The following is a 15,376-nucleotide window of genomic DNA, read 5'->3' as shown; positions in this document are numbered from 1 at the left end:
GTTGAGGTATCTACAGAAGACAAAGAATCACATGCTAGTTTACAGACAAGTCAAAGATTTGAAGGTTATTGGATTTTCAGATTCTGATTTTCCAGGGAATTATCTTGATTCAAAGAAGTCCACTTGTGGATACGTGTACATGCTAGCAGGAGGAGCTATTGCTTGGAAAACTATGAAGCATGCATTGATCACAACCTCAACCGTGCAAGCTGAGTACATAGCAGTATATGAAGCAGTGTGTGAAGGGGTATGGATAAAGAATTTTTTACAGCAGACTCAAGTACTCAGTCACATTGTGAAAGACAAATTGGAAGTTTTTTGTGACAATGAGGCAGTTGTGTACTTCTGCAAGAACAATAAGAGATCTAGTAATTCCAAGCATATAGATTTAAAGTATTACAGTGTTAGGGAGAGGGTTAAAATGGGTGAGTTAGTGGTTCTAAGCATAGATACAAACTCACAACTAGCTGATCATTTCACAAAAGCATTATCAGTTAAAGTGTTCAAGAAACACATAAAGAGCATAGGCATTTTGCCTAACTTAGATGCTTGAGGTCAGTGGGAGCTAAGTCCAGTAGGAGCAAACTAAAATTGACAAGTTTTGAGTTCTTGTTTTAATTATCCTTGTGATAACAGTTTTCTTTGTTTTAGATAAAGTTTGGAGGTATTTCAGAATTGTTATGACATGCTGCAGTTTTACATTAGTTTCTGAAAAACTTACACAAATAAGTTACAGTTGTATATATACTTACATATCAGATGACTTTAATCATGTCTAGCATGATGATATGGTTCAAGCAAGTTATAAAGTCATTGGTGTCCAGTTTATTGCTTGAAGTTCTGGTTTTAGAACATACGGTAGGACTTGATGTATATGTATTATATACTTGTTAATACACATTATACATATATATCAATACTGAGGGTTTGGACATATGTATTTTGCAGGAGCTTATGTTGTAGCAAAGAAACTCTGCATTTTTGTTAAAATGTAACTCGTTTCTTGTTCTGCATAAGTAACTGCAAGGTGACCATGTTGTGATGGGATTTTTGATTCAATTGTTTCTGGCGCGCACTACAGTAGGTAGTATAGTTTCTGACATTACAGGAACTTGATTTTCATAAACCAGAAGTGATTGTCCAAGTGGGAGATTGTTAGATCAATTTTGGACATATCACATATTATATGATTATCATGTTTAATGTCATAATCTATTTCTACATGGAAACAAAGATAGTATCAAATCTAGTTCATAATGATTTCTTGTATTATATCATTATGGTAAGGAATCCTAATTTAAGTCTAGAAGCAAGACTACAAATCAGTATTGAATCAGGAATCTAAATAAGATGACTTAACTTACAAGGTGTCTTTAATGGAAGGACTCTTAAGGGTTAAATATTCTCTATATATATAGATGGTAAACGTCCCTGTTATCACTACGAGTTATTTGCGTGAGTTTCTGTCCATTGAGAAAGCAAAGAGTAGTGACTAACAGAAGACATTGTCTAGCATCTTGTGACTTCGGATTAAGGCACAATGGATCACGGTGTCGTCGTTCATGAAGATGGTAAGTTAATCTCATTCACTAAGTTAACGATTAGTTGTTATGCATATGATCTTTGGTTTTGTACTCATATCATGGAATTTAATTTACACATAAGACTATTAATTCAATAAGAGCTACTTGAAGGCTTCTATAGACATAAATATACACTCAAAAAGCTACAACTTTTTAAAACACTTGGCTCACAATGATTCTAAATAATACTGAAAATTAACTTGGCAAGACGCTTAACTACCATGGAGACTATCCTTTGGACCAACAAGGGTTACGCATAGCCTAAGGCTTCCAAAGTGGATATTTCTATTGCAGCCAACTTATGCAGGATTCCAGATGTTGATATGTAATATTATCATTTCACATTGTAACTGGGATTTCTTTGTTCATATTTCTTTTTTCTCTGGCAGGCAAGTTTTGTAATGGAATGGAACTTGGGACCCTTTCTGATCCCAGCCAATCCACATTCTATTTGATTGATGAGGATCATACATTTGCAAAAATGCTATCAGATTTACTTTGAATCAGGAGTAACTGAGCAAGTACTTTGTAATTAGTTTTATAAATTTATAATAAAATATGGCTTAAGAGATTTACCAAATTATACTGTTGCTCTAGATTTTAGTTGTCTAAGCATGAATCAAATAAGGTGTCATTATTGACTTTTCTGTCTCTAAGTACTCTTACTTATGTAGAGTATTGGAAGATGGGATTAACTATCTGCTTGAGAAATGATGATGTGGTAAAACCTAGAGATAGTAGTGAAGGTAATAAAAGGAAGACGTATACTGTATGAGTCTATGATATCCTCAGAATGTTTAATGTTATCTTGCAGTCCAAGGACGCAATTCTGTGGGTACAGTATTCCTCATCCTTTGCATAATCAAGTTAATATTAGAATCCAAACTACAGGTGTGTATAAATATGATATTGTTAATTTCTCGGGAGCAACACACGCACACACACATATCAGATATCAATACCTTAATGATTTTGCTAAATCATTCGAGCTTTTGGGATCGTCTTTGTGTTTAACTGTTTCACCCTTTTAAAGAGAAATCTGGTAGGAATGTTGCTGGCAAATGGTAATTTCTTACATTATTTTTGGTCAACAATAATTTTATATAGTTGAATGTTTTTCCAAACACCAGTTGTGCATACGAATCCCAATCAGTAAAGCCAAGTTGTGAGTTTACGACTCTAAACGAGTCTCACTAAGAGCTGCTTCATGAGTGCACTGTTAGATTTCATTAGGCTTTCTTCCCTCTTTAAAAAAAAAAATGCTGCATGAAGTGACCTGGGTAGTTTCTTTTTCTAATGTATGTTATTTTTTTCTTAACTTAATTACTTCTCTTCACATGATTAATTATTGACATGTGGAGGAATCAAAAGTTCTAGATGGCTGGGGGGAGTTGCAGCTCTAAGATATAGAGCAGACCTCATCAACTGATAGATTTCAATCATTTCATGCATCTTTCCTAATCATTTTTAAGAAAAGAATGTAATAGGTTCAAAATATTACTGCTTTTTTTTTTCAAGGCAGTCATATATACTACCCTATATTATTTCTATGCATTTATGTACAATCAGTTATGTATATCAGAATTGCCGGCTCCATCACAGTCCCAATAAAATTCTCATGTGGTACCTTACATATTGATACAAATTGCAATTCTGAGTATGGTTTTAACCTGGCCATTTCATGAATTTTGCAGGAGATCCAGAAAAAAAGGGTATTCGAAGATGAATGTCAGGATCTCATGGTGATGTGCCAGCATGTGAGCAACGCTTTTGAATTTTGACAAGGCAGTGGTCGATTTCAAAATGTGCGAGTCTGGATGGCATGGATATTGAATAAAATAATTAAATTGCTGATCTGAGTCTCATGTGTATGTTACTTTTTTTTTATCACAATTGTAGCTTACGGTGATGCATAGTATGAACTTACTAGTCTGATCATCAGCTTCATTTGAGTGTTGGCGGTGCAACAGTTGCAGTTCTGCTCATGGACGTCTATTAGGTTTTTCGTCCGTTTTGCTAAGCTTGATGTTTCAGTACATTTTTACTTTATATATTCTACCAGCAATGAAATGGGTTCTTTTAGAAATGAGAATTCCTAATTATTGGCGTTTGAAATCAATTGTGTTGCAAATTATATAAGCGCGCGCCCCTCCTACTGTCACCTACGTCTCTTCTCCGGAGTTCTGAGTTCTGACCGGGTACTAATGTGTTAGAAACTTCAACAGCCTTTGTAAATCATCCTCATACTCTACAGTAGGGAATTTTCAATCTACAAGTTCTTTTATTCCTTCTCATATTTCACAGAAATATTACTCAAGTGACTGATAATGGAATACCAAGATCTCTTTTGTTGAGTGTAATAGAGGGTGCTTGATTTGACATGTTAGACAAGCTGTGGAAAAAACCCTCGTTTCCTGGGTTGTGAAATTTGTCCTTTGCTTACCAGGAAGTAGGCTTGTTGACAACTCAAGTATGCTACTATCATCCCCTTTTTCTTTTTCATTTTGGTTACAACTATCGTCTTTTTTTTATGACAGCTACATATCTATTTGTTGGATTTGTTCAATTATTAGAAGAAAACTCTAATTAGTAGAACATAAAATCAAGTTAACTACAACCAAGACATAAACATAAGATTATACAACAAGTCTGTCTCTCAGATCAGGCGACCCTTGCTTTTGTTCATCCCAACACTACACTTTGCCTCCCAAACATGACCTCTAAGTTTTCCGGTTGGTCTTACAACACCTAGTTGGAGATCCAAACACAAAATAGAACTGATACCAGTAAGAAAGAATCATCACAAAACCCGCAACAGTGTCAAGTCTGCTGCTTTCCTTTCCTTTTCTTAAAGCCGAGAGCTGCACATGTTCCTTTGCTGCACTCCAATCATTCATCATCCCCGTGGTCCCTTCCGACTCCCTTCTTTAAGCTCTAAAGCTCAGCACATCACGTGACTCCACATTTTAGCTCCAGAAATTGAGCAACCCAGAAACACTACTACTGTCACTTCCTCCTAGCCACTGAGCTCAAAGACCATCTTATAAAATTGACCCAACACAATAATACTAATGGAGTCAGATTTGTATGCTAAACACAATTTGGTGTTTGACAGTGTTTCCCCAGACTATCAAACCCGTTGGTTGCATTGCATATATGCAACTCAAATAGTAACATAGGCGAATTAGAACCATCGAAAATGATGGTATGAGTCGCCGTTCCAGACTCGTAGTAATTAATTTGCTTCATGCTTTAGGCACCTAAATAACACCAGGAAGAAAATCAGGAAGAAACATTGAGAAGTTGTTCTTTCTGATCAGCAGCAGCAGCAGCAGCATTATCAGGATGTTGAGCAGTTATGGCGTCTGAGTTTGGTGATTGTTCAATGTTGTTGTTGGTGTTGTTGTTGTCCATCTTCTTGAGATTTTGTTGGTGATATACTTGCCTCAGTCTCTCTATTTCCCTCTTCAGTGCTTCTTGATGAGCTGCATATTCAGTCATTTCAGTGTCACAAACAGTTGGTATAAATCCCCTCAAGAAAAAAAAAACAATTAGCATAAAGCCAGGTTATAAACTATGGTCCCTGATGTCTACAACTTGTTACTAGTGATAACACCAAACCCCACATTATTAAAATGCGCACACATGCATACACATGCCCAACCTAAAACTACTTTATCTCTAATCACTTCTCTTCCTTCTCCTAAAGATCATGTATATTCATGGGGCTTACCTAACCACCCCTAAAACTAGAGGACTTCATTTTCACTAATAGAACTATTGTCAGTACTTTATTATAACACATGGAGACAGATAGATTTATATAGCGGACCTCTTGTCTAATTTTCAGTGAGTGATTTTGTTCACACAAGACTAAAGGATGACAAAACTGAAAGTGAGATGACATCACTCTACATGTATCCCATATAGAAAGAAAACTCTACAGATTGGTTACTTCTGGCATTATATTTTGGCCTTGCTGCTGTTATTTCTTTACATCACTACAATGTCATTCAATAAAAAACAAGAATCTAAATTGAAATAACTAGAGTAGAGGAACTGCAGAAACCTATGCATCTTCTCCTTAATTTTCTTCCTACTCTTAGCATGCATGTGATTGATGTGATGGCCATTGATTGTAGGTAAGTAAATAAGTCTATACCTACTGCAAAGCACAGATCTTTCTATTTTCATGGTGTTGAGTACTACATACGTACACCTTTTATGGGCTGCAGCTAGCTTTTTTTCAATACTTTGCTGAAAATTTTGGTAGGACTTGAATTGAATCAAAATGCACTAATGTGTTTTCAACTAAAGTCATTATCATGGCAATTGGCAAAATGCAAGCTTAAGTATTGTCTCAAGAAAAAGGAAACAACAATCACCATCTTTAAAAATCTTATCCTGAGCCAATGCTGCAATCCTTTGTTTGAGAGCACTGTTGTCCACATTTAGAAGCAACCGTTGGTGGTCTAGGAACGCAACTCTTGGTGACAACACTGAAACTTCGGCCTGCATATTGAATTCAATGAGTTAGTACTGATTGAACTTCAACGTTAAGTAATTTACAGATTGAATGAGACCTAATTCATTCACATAAAATTTGATTAGTAAACCTGTAGAGAGGTAACACTGCGTTCCAGCTCTGAAATGTATTGCAGCTTCCTCACCCGTGATCTTTGCGCAGATTGTCTGTTTGCCAAGATTCTAATGCAAACACAAAAACAAAAACATATGCGATTCAGAATCAATCAAACTTACCCCAATTCCATTAATTAAGAATAGATGGCATTTTTTGACATGCATGAATTTATGAACTGACCTCTTCACCCTTTTGGGGTCGATTTTTCTCTCGCCGGAGGTGTTGTTCGACGCATTGTTGTTATCTCCGTTCAGGGTTTGTTGCGCCTCCAATTGACACTCGCTCTCTGCCTCCTCAGATTCATGCTTCATCACCTTATTATCTCGCTTCTTCTTCTTCTGCCCACCATCATCACCCTGCTGCTGATCCTCGTCGTTAATGCTGTTGTGATCCGACGGCGTCGACGGGTTCGAGCACGACCCTGCGGCGGCGGCGGCTGCGATTTCATCGGTGGTGAACATGGACATGAACTGCTCATCGTCAAACCTATCAAACTCATGAACATTGCGAGTGTGGCTGTTGTGGGTCGGCGGCTCGGGTTGCAGTGCTCCCGCGGAGACCCGGCATTCGTCCTGCATTGGCGCCTCGAGAAATGTGATGGAGTCGCTGACGGATCTCCGGTGAGACCCCCGCCGGGCAGAAGAGAAGTCGAGAAACTCGTCGACCCAACATGGGTTGTTATTCTGGGAGGCCGCATTGCCATTTGGCGGCGCAAAACACGTCGACATCTTTTGATGGTGGCTGAAGTCCGGCCAGTTTGATGTCATGGTCGGAACCTTTGGAGGTAACTGCGCCATAGATATCTCACCAACCAAGTAGCCAACCCAAAACACAACACAAGACACAAGACAAGAAACTAAAGATTAAACTGGGAAGGCTGAGAGGATTATATATGATCGACCAGAGTGGGAATCAGCACCCCCAAGAAAGAAAGAGAGGGGGTGTTTATATAATGTAGGTAGAAACTAACAGGGGGGGGAGGTTGAAGAGAGATCAATGATTGTGGGTATTGTATAATGCCATGGAAATGGAAGAAGAGTATGTATGAGATTGGGGGCAAAGTGGGGTCTCACATGGGAGGGAGAAGAGGGAAGAGGGAAGACAAGGGAAGAAGAGAATGGACAGCTATCTCCAGCTGGAAGGGGAGGTTGGAGCTCAACGGTATTACTGGAAAGTCGCCAGTAGTAACTCTCAGCCACCACGTGCCGCTGTGAGCGCCCTTCTTCTCCTCCATTATCACAAGGAACATTCCTATATGGATTGTTACCGCGGTTAATGCGTGTTTTACTATTTCTGAGACTATTTTATCTTCTTCTTTTTCTTTCAAAGATAGGTCAATGCCGACCTTCCGCCTCGTCGAGAATCTTTCTCAATCGAATTGAGTAAAGGAGAGTAATGTGCGCCCGTTACTTCGATTCATGTAATATGCTAACAAAATTTCGGTAAGCTCTTCAGTCTCAACATCACAGCGCGGATTCACTCGGTAGACTATTTAAGCTTAAGCCCATACGAAAACTGAAATATATATTTACTCTTATGTAGTTAAAGTTTAATAATCTTAGTTGGTTGAGCATTTGTATAACAAACATGTGGTCCTAGATTTGAATGTTGTCATCCTTTTTTATCATCTTTTATATTTTCTTTTCATTTTTCTGAAATTTATTTGTTTTCTTACCATATGTTCATATTTTCTACAATATTTCTTACTTTCTTTCTTATTTTCTTTCCTTTTTTTCTCCATCCTAAAAACACTGGTTTTAATGAGGATATTATAAAGTCCTTAATTGTAAGTTTATCATGTTTTTGAAGGAAATTGTAAGTCTCTATCATTTGATTGCAAAAAAAAAAATCGACGAAAACATGTAGCCTTTGTGACTCTTATTAGCCTAGATGGAAATCTATTCCTGGAACATGTAACATCATTTTTGAATGGACTCATTCCGACCCTAATAAACTATAGTATTGCCTGCCCCATACATGAAGCGTTGTTACAATGCGCTTGATTAACCATGAAAAATCATCGATTCCTTGAGGGGTTCTAGAATCGGCCCACCAACTCTAAATCTGAATCGAATCTAAGATCTTACCGGAGTTGCAAATCTTCCAAGACATTAATTAGTTAGTTTTTCTTCAAAGCAGTAATTATTTAGAAGTTACTTTGAATTTTAATATATATTTTTTATAAAGAAATATAGGGTAGGATCATAAGAATAGTGTTGAGAATCACGGTAATATCACATCCCCATGTGAATTGCTCGGACGATCTTAAGGCCTGTTTGCTTTTGTCCCCAATTACCATACCCACATGTAGAGGGCTCTTTCCTGCGACCTTCCATCAACATTAACACAGAGCGTACCAGAATTTCTGTTGTCTCAGTACGTGAACGATTAATTAATACAGAAAAGCAAACTACTTGCAAGGCACTAATCATGATTAGACTTTGAGAGATCAGAGGGAGATGATTTTAAAATAAAAAAAGGATGATCAAGACGTATACAGCTCTTTTTATTTATTATTTATTTGGTTGTATTACTTGTATATAGCTAGCTTTCATTAATACAATTTGGTTAACGATATAAATTTCTTATTGTTAGTGAGAAGTCTTGAGTTGGACTTACACCATACCCGTCGTAATATATTACTTATTATATTTAATATAAAATAAAATAAAGATAAATTTCAATTTATAACTTTGAACTTTAGATCAGTTATTAGTTGTGCGACTTGTGCCCTCTTCTTTTATTTTTATCGTGTATACTTATACTTTCAAGTTCAATGGAGCTAGGAAATTTTTTTTTTCTGAATTTGTGAAACCAAAAAAAGTGAAATACATAGCTAAAGGATGCTTTCTCCCTCCATGAAGGGTCGGAGATTGAATGCTAGATGTTTATTGTCTCCTCCACATTTGGATCTTAACATCATCATAGGCTCACATTTGACTTTTGTCCAATTGTGATGAAATTTTGAAACCGCATGGATACACGCGATTAAAAAAGAGAGACACAATTGATAATTGACGTAAAATTCAGTTTACTACCCTCACAATTAATCCGAAAGGCGCCACGAATCGTAATAGTTGAAGTTCCATATCGTTTAAGTTGCTATAGCTAGCTAGCTCTCACTCTGTTACATACATGATCTAACACATTATGGCTCCCAATTAATCAAGTGAGAACTACTACATGCATGCCAATGGTAAGACGTGGATACCAGTCAATTAGGCCTCCAGGCGACTAATAAAGCTCTATAAATTGCCTTGGATGGGCACAGAAACAATGACTAGTTTGCAATCTCCTTAGATTTCATTTGGAAACGTCCCTCAAGATATTATAAATATATACGCAGATATACTAGTATAGAAATATTATATCACTTTGTACATATACCAAATATTTCAGCATATATACATACACAAATAGTATGACGATCAAAATCATTGATTTCAAGTGGTGAATGAATTTTGTATGGTGGGGTTTATAGCATGTGCATTATCACTCTGCAATGCGTTTATTCCCATGTAGTTATATCCCTCTGCCTCCCCGACTAGCTTTCATGGTCGACAATGACTTTGCCAAAAGCTTCAATTGTGATCTTTGCACATTGCAATTGCAGGTGAGGTGGAGCATATGGCACATGCATATACTCTAACAGGACAACATAAGAACTTCACCTCATAACTTCACCATATCATATTCTGATATCATTCACCCTCAAAGTTTTACATCTTGTCTAATGTCTATGAATGAGAATGTCATTTCTATCACACAAAATCAAGAAAAAAAAAACATAATCTGTGATATAATTGAACCCGGGAGGCATACATCCCCCTGGGAAGTGCCCGGTGAAACTACAACGGTTGACAGTGGCCGCTCGCCACTGCTGGTGATAGGATTTATTTTCATAGGATGCATGCTTATGGTAATGGGGTAGCCTGAAGAAAATATGAAAGAGAAATCTGATGAGTTGAAAGACAACAAGGAGTTTTTGAATGTCGAAAATAGTTGGCTGTTTTCTTTTTGACATGTTGTAACTAACAATCTACTACTACTATGTTGCAACTAAACTAAAACAGCAGTTTCAGTGCATTTCAACTTAACACCCCCCACCAAACACCCGTGGCAAATTCTGTACTAATCTACAGATCATTACATCACTTTCCTGATAGTGATTGCATGTACATACATCCATGTCTGTAGATACATGCTGCTATAAGGTAAAACTCATCAACAAAATTTGTGGATCAATACTCTTCTAAGTCTTGTAAGGAGCAACAAAGCCTCCATTACTTTGTTTTCTTGAAATTCATAAACATATCTTGAGGAATTCACGAGGATTTGGCCGGAACTTCAGTATACAACCTGAAAAAGTACAGTAAATCCCATTTTGATAGCCTGTTAGATACTCACACGACGATAACAGGATAAGTATTTCATCACAATGCAAAAACAAGGATAGTATAGATTATATTACTTCTAACGATGACGTCTTCGTTTTGTTCTGGCACGACAATGGCATATCCGCCAAACCACAAAAACACTAGCAATAACTAATTGTATGATTATTATCACCTTCAGAAAACCTGCAAACAACAAATGGTGACTTACAAAAAACGGCAGACTCATTATCAAACAAAATTTTCAACTACAGCAAAACAGCAGAAAACCAGAGACTACCTTTAACCTTCTGGATGAAGTCATCCAGAGTGACTCCATTTTTGGTTAACTTTGTGTCAACAGACCCTAGATCCTGAACTCTAGAGAACCGGTGGTCAGTTTTGTACTCAACATTCCCGCCCATGATGCATGTATTTGGACAATTGAGACTACCATCATTCTCATCACTACCATCACAGCAATCTACAGTCATGGTGCAGAGAGTATCAGTATTGAAGAACATGAGAAAAAATCTGAAGTCTTGTAAGACAATTGTAAGAACTAAGAAGTAACATAAAATGAACGGCAAGATGTATATATTGGGCAAGGAAGACATCTTGTATGGATCAAGTTCCTGATTCTATACGGAAACTTAAGTAAGACTTTAGAATTTAGAACTAAGAAGAATGCCATTTCATCAGGACTTCTATCAGTTCTTTATCCTTCCCTGAATTGAAAAGCAGTAAACAGATTTTCATAAAGTAAATATACTTTGCAGTCATTTCAACTAGATCAACAGTGTAATGATACAATAAGATAATACATCCATTCCATATTGGGAACATTCCCAGAACAACTTAGCGGCTAACTTCCAGGCCATTTACTAATTAAGTAATTAGACTCTTATGGCATTGAACAAATAAATGAAAAAAATGCCTTAACTAGTGAATGAACATAGAAAGAAAGAACTAATCTAAGAAATGTTACTTACCACAAATACGATCATTGACTCGAGAAGAAAATATGAACTGTGGTGTAGTTCCAATGTTCCGACAATAAAATTTGCCTGTAGGACAAGCAGAAGTCCCTGAAAACACAAGAAGTTATATGACTCGCCACGACACAAAAGTTGGAATTTCTTCAAATAATACAAGACCAATCCTTCAGGAAATTCATCCACAACATTTATGATAATAACAGGAGATGTGTAGTATCTCATATTACCTGATCATTTTTCATAGCATTTGAAATGTAGAACTCAGGAAACCAGTTTCAGAATAAATTAGAATCAAAATGTGTTAAGCCTAATAGTGCATCTTAGTCATCCAATTGAACTTTCAAAACCAGATATAATATACAATACATGGTCTTCATCTCAATAAATAAACAGAAATGGTACATGCATTAATTGTAGAAATTGAATAAGGCAAAAGCATACCAGGCTCGTCGGTTCCATCAGCACAATCACAGAAATTATCATTGAGACGGTCTCTGGGGAAGGACTTGGAGTTGTCCTTGCACATGATCACCTCTCGAGCAAAGTATTTCTCATCTGCATACAGACAGAATAACCCAAATTCAATAGAGAAAAAACCAAGCAGGCATCTGGGTAGAGAGAGAGAGAGAGAGAGAGAGAGAGAGAGTACCGAGTGGATGAACTCCAATAAGAAGAGGTGCGTTGGAGAGTGAGAGAGCCAAGGAGAAGGACGAAACGAGAAAGAGAGAGCATATGAAGAAGATTGTCTCCATGTCTGTTGGGGAAACTCCTCGTAATGTATCCCTTTGCGGACTGAGAAGAGACCGAGAGAGAGTTATGCTACTCTCAGTCAAGGTCAATGGAGCAATTTTCACCTAAAAAAATCCCAAAACACAAAATTTGGTTTTCTTTTCCTCTTTTAATTAAAAAAAACTCATCAGACTTTTGCATTAGGGTCCTGGAAATGGTACTAGGGTGTGACACTCTTCACTTGTACAAGTGCTGTTGTGGCCGTGATCAAGGGAGTGGCTTCTGATCTTTGCGGGAAGCCTACAACAGTCGGTGACATAAACTGCGTGGTGGAGTCAGGTTGGATTTCTGAGTTGATGTGCTTTCAGACGTTAGATCGGTCTTGGGTTACCTCTTCTAGGGTTGAGGCTCCGGCTCTCGAGCCTAGGTCTAGACTCAGAACAAATGTGTATTTAGTCATTTTCTTTAAAGTAATTTCAGAGTCGATCTTGATAACGTTTTGAGATTTGGTTTTTGTTCGACTATTATTTCCTAAAGTTGTATTGCTACCTAGAGCTATGTTTTTATTTAGAATTTTAGATTTACTTTTATGGCACATTATTGAACGTAGTTGATAATGTAATTTTATTTCTCATTAAAAATTAAAAAAAAACTCATCAGACTTTTTCTTTTAACTTGAAGTGATTTTTTTACCTCAAATTTTTCACTTGAAAATCGTAACACAAAATAAAAACCTCACTAAAACCTTGCTCTTTCTCTGTGAAGGCAAAAACTACATTAATCTAGTCCTGAATCTCTGATGACCTCCATTTTTCGCAACACCGGAGCTTTCCAGCTGCCCTATTCCCTATTCTACTGTGCAGACCTCGAACCTCAGGAAGTCATGGGGGTGCCTTCAAAGCGGTCAAGAAAGGCGCCCGGAAGTGAGTGATTTGGAGGAGGACAATGCTGATTTGGATAGCCATGGCCTAAATGTTAGTTTTATTTCTATAATATTGTTGTTGGGTTTTGGTTATTTATCATGTTAAGGTGCTTATGTTGTTGATTGATACTTTTGTATTGTAGATGGAAGATGATGAATTCGACGATGAGGAGGAAGAGATATTAGATAATGAAGGAGAATCAGATGCTAAAGAAGAAGAAGAAGAAAATGGTGGTAAAGATGCTGAGATTCAACAACTTGAGAAAGAATTCACGGATATTCAGGACCAAGAGCAATAAGATATCTGCTTTACTGGCTTTCATTAAGCTTTTTGAATTAAGATGTTGATTTTGTGTTGCAATGTGTGATTTAATATGGTAGCGGTTGATTGCAGTGTTATTGTGTCTTGATATTTCAAGCTACATGGAGCAGTGATGAGTTCATATTATGTTATATTATTATACCTCTTACCCTCGATATATATGTTTAATTCTTATTGTTTATAGTCATTTTTACTTAGTTTAGTGTTTTATAGGTTTGAAAAGCACCGGAGAGAAAAATGAGCAAAACTATAGCAAAACCTTTGTAGCCTTACCTGTGTTTCAAACTTAAAGCGCTTGTCCACTCATTCTTTTGGCTACCCTTGGTAACCCAAATAAAAATACATGTTAGTTTTCATCGCGTCACATCTGGGAGATCAGTTGTCTTCGACAATTTGTGACTGAGCTACAGACTGCAAGCTAGTAACCATTGATCTAACAAAACAGTATGAAGACTAGTAATTATAAAACGTTAGATACACTATATGCATAATTAATTTGGTTGTGGTTGAGAAGTCACATTGTTGACACTACTCTAACACTCCTAGCGCATGCTCACATGCCACTAACATATTGGGTGGAAGCCTGCAACGCAGCACTATATGTGATAAATAGGTTGCCTTCTCCTCTTCTCAAGAATAAGACTCCATACTTCTACTTGTTCAACAAGTTACCAGATTATTCTTTCCTCCGCACGTTTGGATGTGCATGCTATCCTTATCTTCGCCCTTATACTACGTCTAAGCTTCAACCTAGATCTACAAGGTGTGTGTTCCTAGGCTACTCTCTTAATCATCAGGGTTATCATTGTCTTGACCTCGATACACATAAGGTCTATCTTTCTCATCATGTCATTTTTGATGAATCTTCTTTCCCTTTCAGCAAGGCCATTCTCACATCCCCCACTGATGTTGGTATGTCCTCTTTCTCTCTTTACTTTGTATCTCTACATGATGTTCCCTCACGTGTCACACATATACACAATTCACCTTCTATTCCTATGTCTTCTATTGTGTCCTCATCTTCAATAATTCCTCCTACTGAGTCTCATTCACGGCCACATCAAACACACACGCACACAATCTTCACCTAATGTGGTTTTAGAGTCTATGACTTTGCCTCGATCTAACTCGGAGGCTGCACGAGATTCTAGTCAGGTATGTTCTCGGGACAATGCTCATTCTATGCAAACTCAATTGAAAGATTACATTGTTAAACCAAACCCTAAATATGCTATGCTTGCTACACTAACTCATGATGTCACAGAACCGTCTTGTTACTCTAAGGCTGCTAAGAGTCCATCATGGTGCAAAGCTATGCAAGAAGAGATCCGAGCTCTTGATCACAATGACACTTGGGATTTGGTTCCCTCTTCTCCTACTATGAATGTGCTTCCATGTAAATGGATCTTCAAGATCAAGAAGAAGGCAGATGGTAGCATTGAGCGTTACAAAGCTCGACTTGTGGGAAATGGATTTCATCAACAAGAGGGACTGGATTTTGCAAAGACCTTTAGTCTAGTTGTCAAGCACTCTACCATCCGACTGGTCCTTGCTCTAGCTGTTTCAAACAATTGGCCGGTGCGTCAATTTGATGTGCACAATGCTTTTCTTCATGGTCACTTGTCTGAGGATGTATGCATGCGATAACCGGCTGGTTTTGTCAATCCGGAGTATCCTCACCATGTCTACAAACTTAAACGCTCCCTTTACGGCCTCAAACAAGCTCCTCGAGCGTGGTTTCAGTGTTTTGCAGATTATTTGGAAAACTTGGGGTTCACTGAATCTCTCTTTGATTATTCTATGTTCA

The 15,376-nt window shown here is 37.4% G+C and overlaps 2 protein-coding genes across 2 annotated transcripts; both read right to left on the bottom strand.

Annotated features, from left to right (window-relative positions):
• Positions 1 to 4,286: 4,286 nt before the first annotated feature.
• LOC126799077 (basic leucine zipper 34-like) lies at positions 4,287 to 7,244 on the bottom strand. The gene is made up of 4 exons (XM_050526192.1): positions 6,406 to 7,244; positions 6,200 to 6,290; positions 5,969 to 6,095; positions 4,287 to 5,068 (listed from the first exon to the last, which is right to left on the bottom strand). Exons 1-4 carry the CDS (start codon positions 7,020 to 7,022, stop codon positions 4,866 to 4,868), a joined length of 1,038 nt encoding a protein of 345 aa, XP_050382149.1. The 5' UTR covers positions 7,023 to 7,244; the 3' UTR covers positions 4,287 to 4,865.
• A 2,481-nt stretch (positions 7,245 to 9,725) lies between these two features.
• On the bottom strand, positions 9,726 to 12,443 carry LOC126799863 (glucosidase 2 subunit beta). The gene is made up of 6 exons (XM_050527126.1): positions 12,246 to 12,443; positions 12,038 to 12,151; positions 11,591 to 11,686; positions 10,900 to 11,082; positions 10,697 to 10,805; positions 9,726 to 10,584 (listed from the first exon to the last, which is right to left on the bottom strand). Exons 1-5 carry the CDS (start codon positions 12,346 to 12,348, stop codon positions 10,699 to 10,701), a joined length of 603 nt encoding a protein of 200 aa, XP_050383083.1. The 5' UTR covers positions 12,349 to 12,443; the 3' UTR covers positions 9,726 to 10,584; positions 10,697 to 10,698.
• Positions 12,444 to 15,376: the final 2,933 nt, after the last annotated feature.

This window comes from Argentina anserina, chromosome 6, assembly GCF_933775445.1.
Source record: "Argentina anserina chromosome 6, drPotAnse1.1, whole genome shotgun sequence".
Classification (NCBI taxonomy): Eukaryota; Viridiplantae; Streptophyta; class Magnoliopsida; order Rosales; family Rosaceae; genus Argentina; species Argentina anserina.
This window is presented reverse-complemented; position numbering and strand designations above follow the sequence as displayed.

What these genes read in the sequence shown, in the direction of transcription:
- LOC126799863 (XM_050527126.1), bottom strand. Translation starts at nt 12,348, where the DNA reads ATGGAGACAATCTTCTTCATATGCTCTCTCTTTCTCGTTTCGTCCTTC. An exon ending in TGATGGAACCGACGAGCCTG is followed by an intron (nt 11,687 to 12,037) that starts GTATGCTTTTGC and finishes TTGTGTTTTCAG; the next exon opens with GGACTTCTGCTTGTCCTACA. An exon ending in AGTCAATGATCGTATTTGTG is followed by an intron (nt 11,083 to 11,590) that starts GTAAGTAACATT and finishes CCATGACTGTAG; the next exon opens with ATTGCTGTGATGGTAGTGAT.
- LOC126799077 (XM_050526192.1), bottom strand. Translation starts at nt 7,022, where the DNA reads ATGGCGCAGTTACCTCCAAAGGTTCCGACCATGACATCAAACTGGCCG. An exon ending in GACCCCAAAAGGGTGAAGAG is followed by an intron (nt 6,291 to 6,405) that starts GTCAGTTCATAA and finishes TGTTTGCATTAG; the next exon opens with AATCTTGGCAAACAGACAAT. An exon ending in GCAGTGTTACCTCTCTACAG is followed by an intron (nt 6,096 to 6,199) that starts GTTTACTAATCA and finishes TTCAATATGCAG; the next exon opens with GCCGAAGTTTCAGTGTTGTC.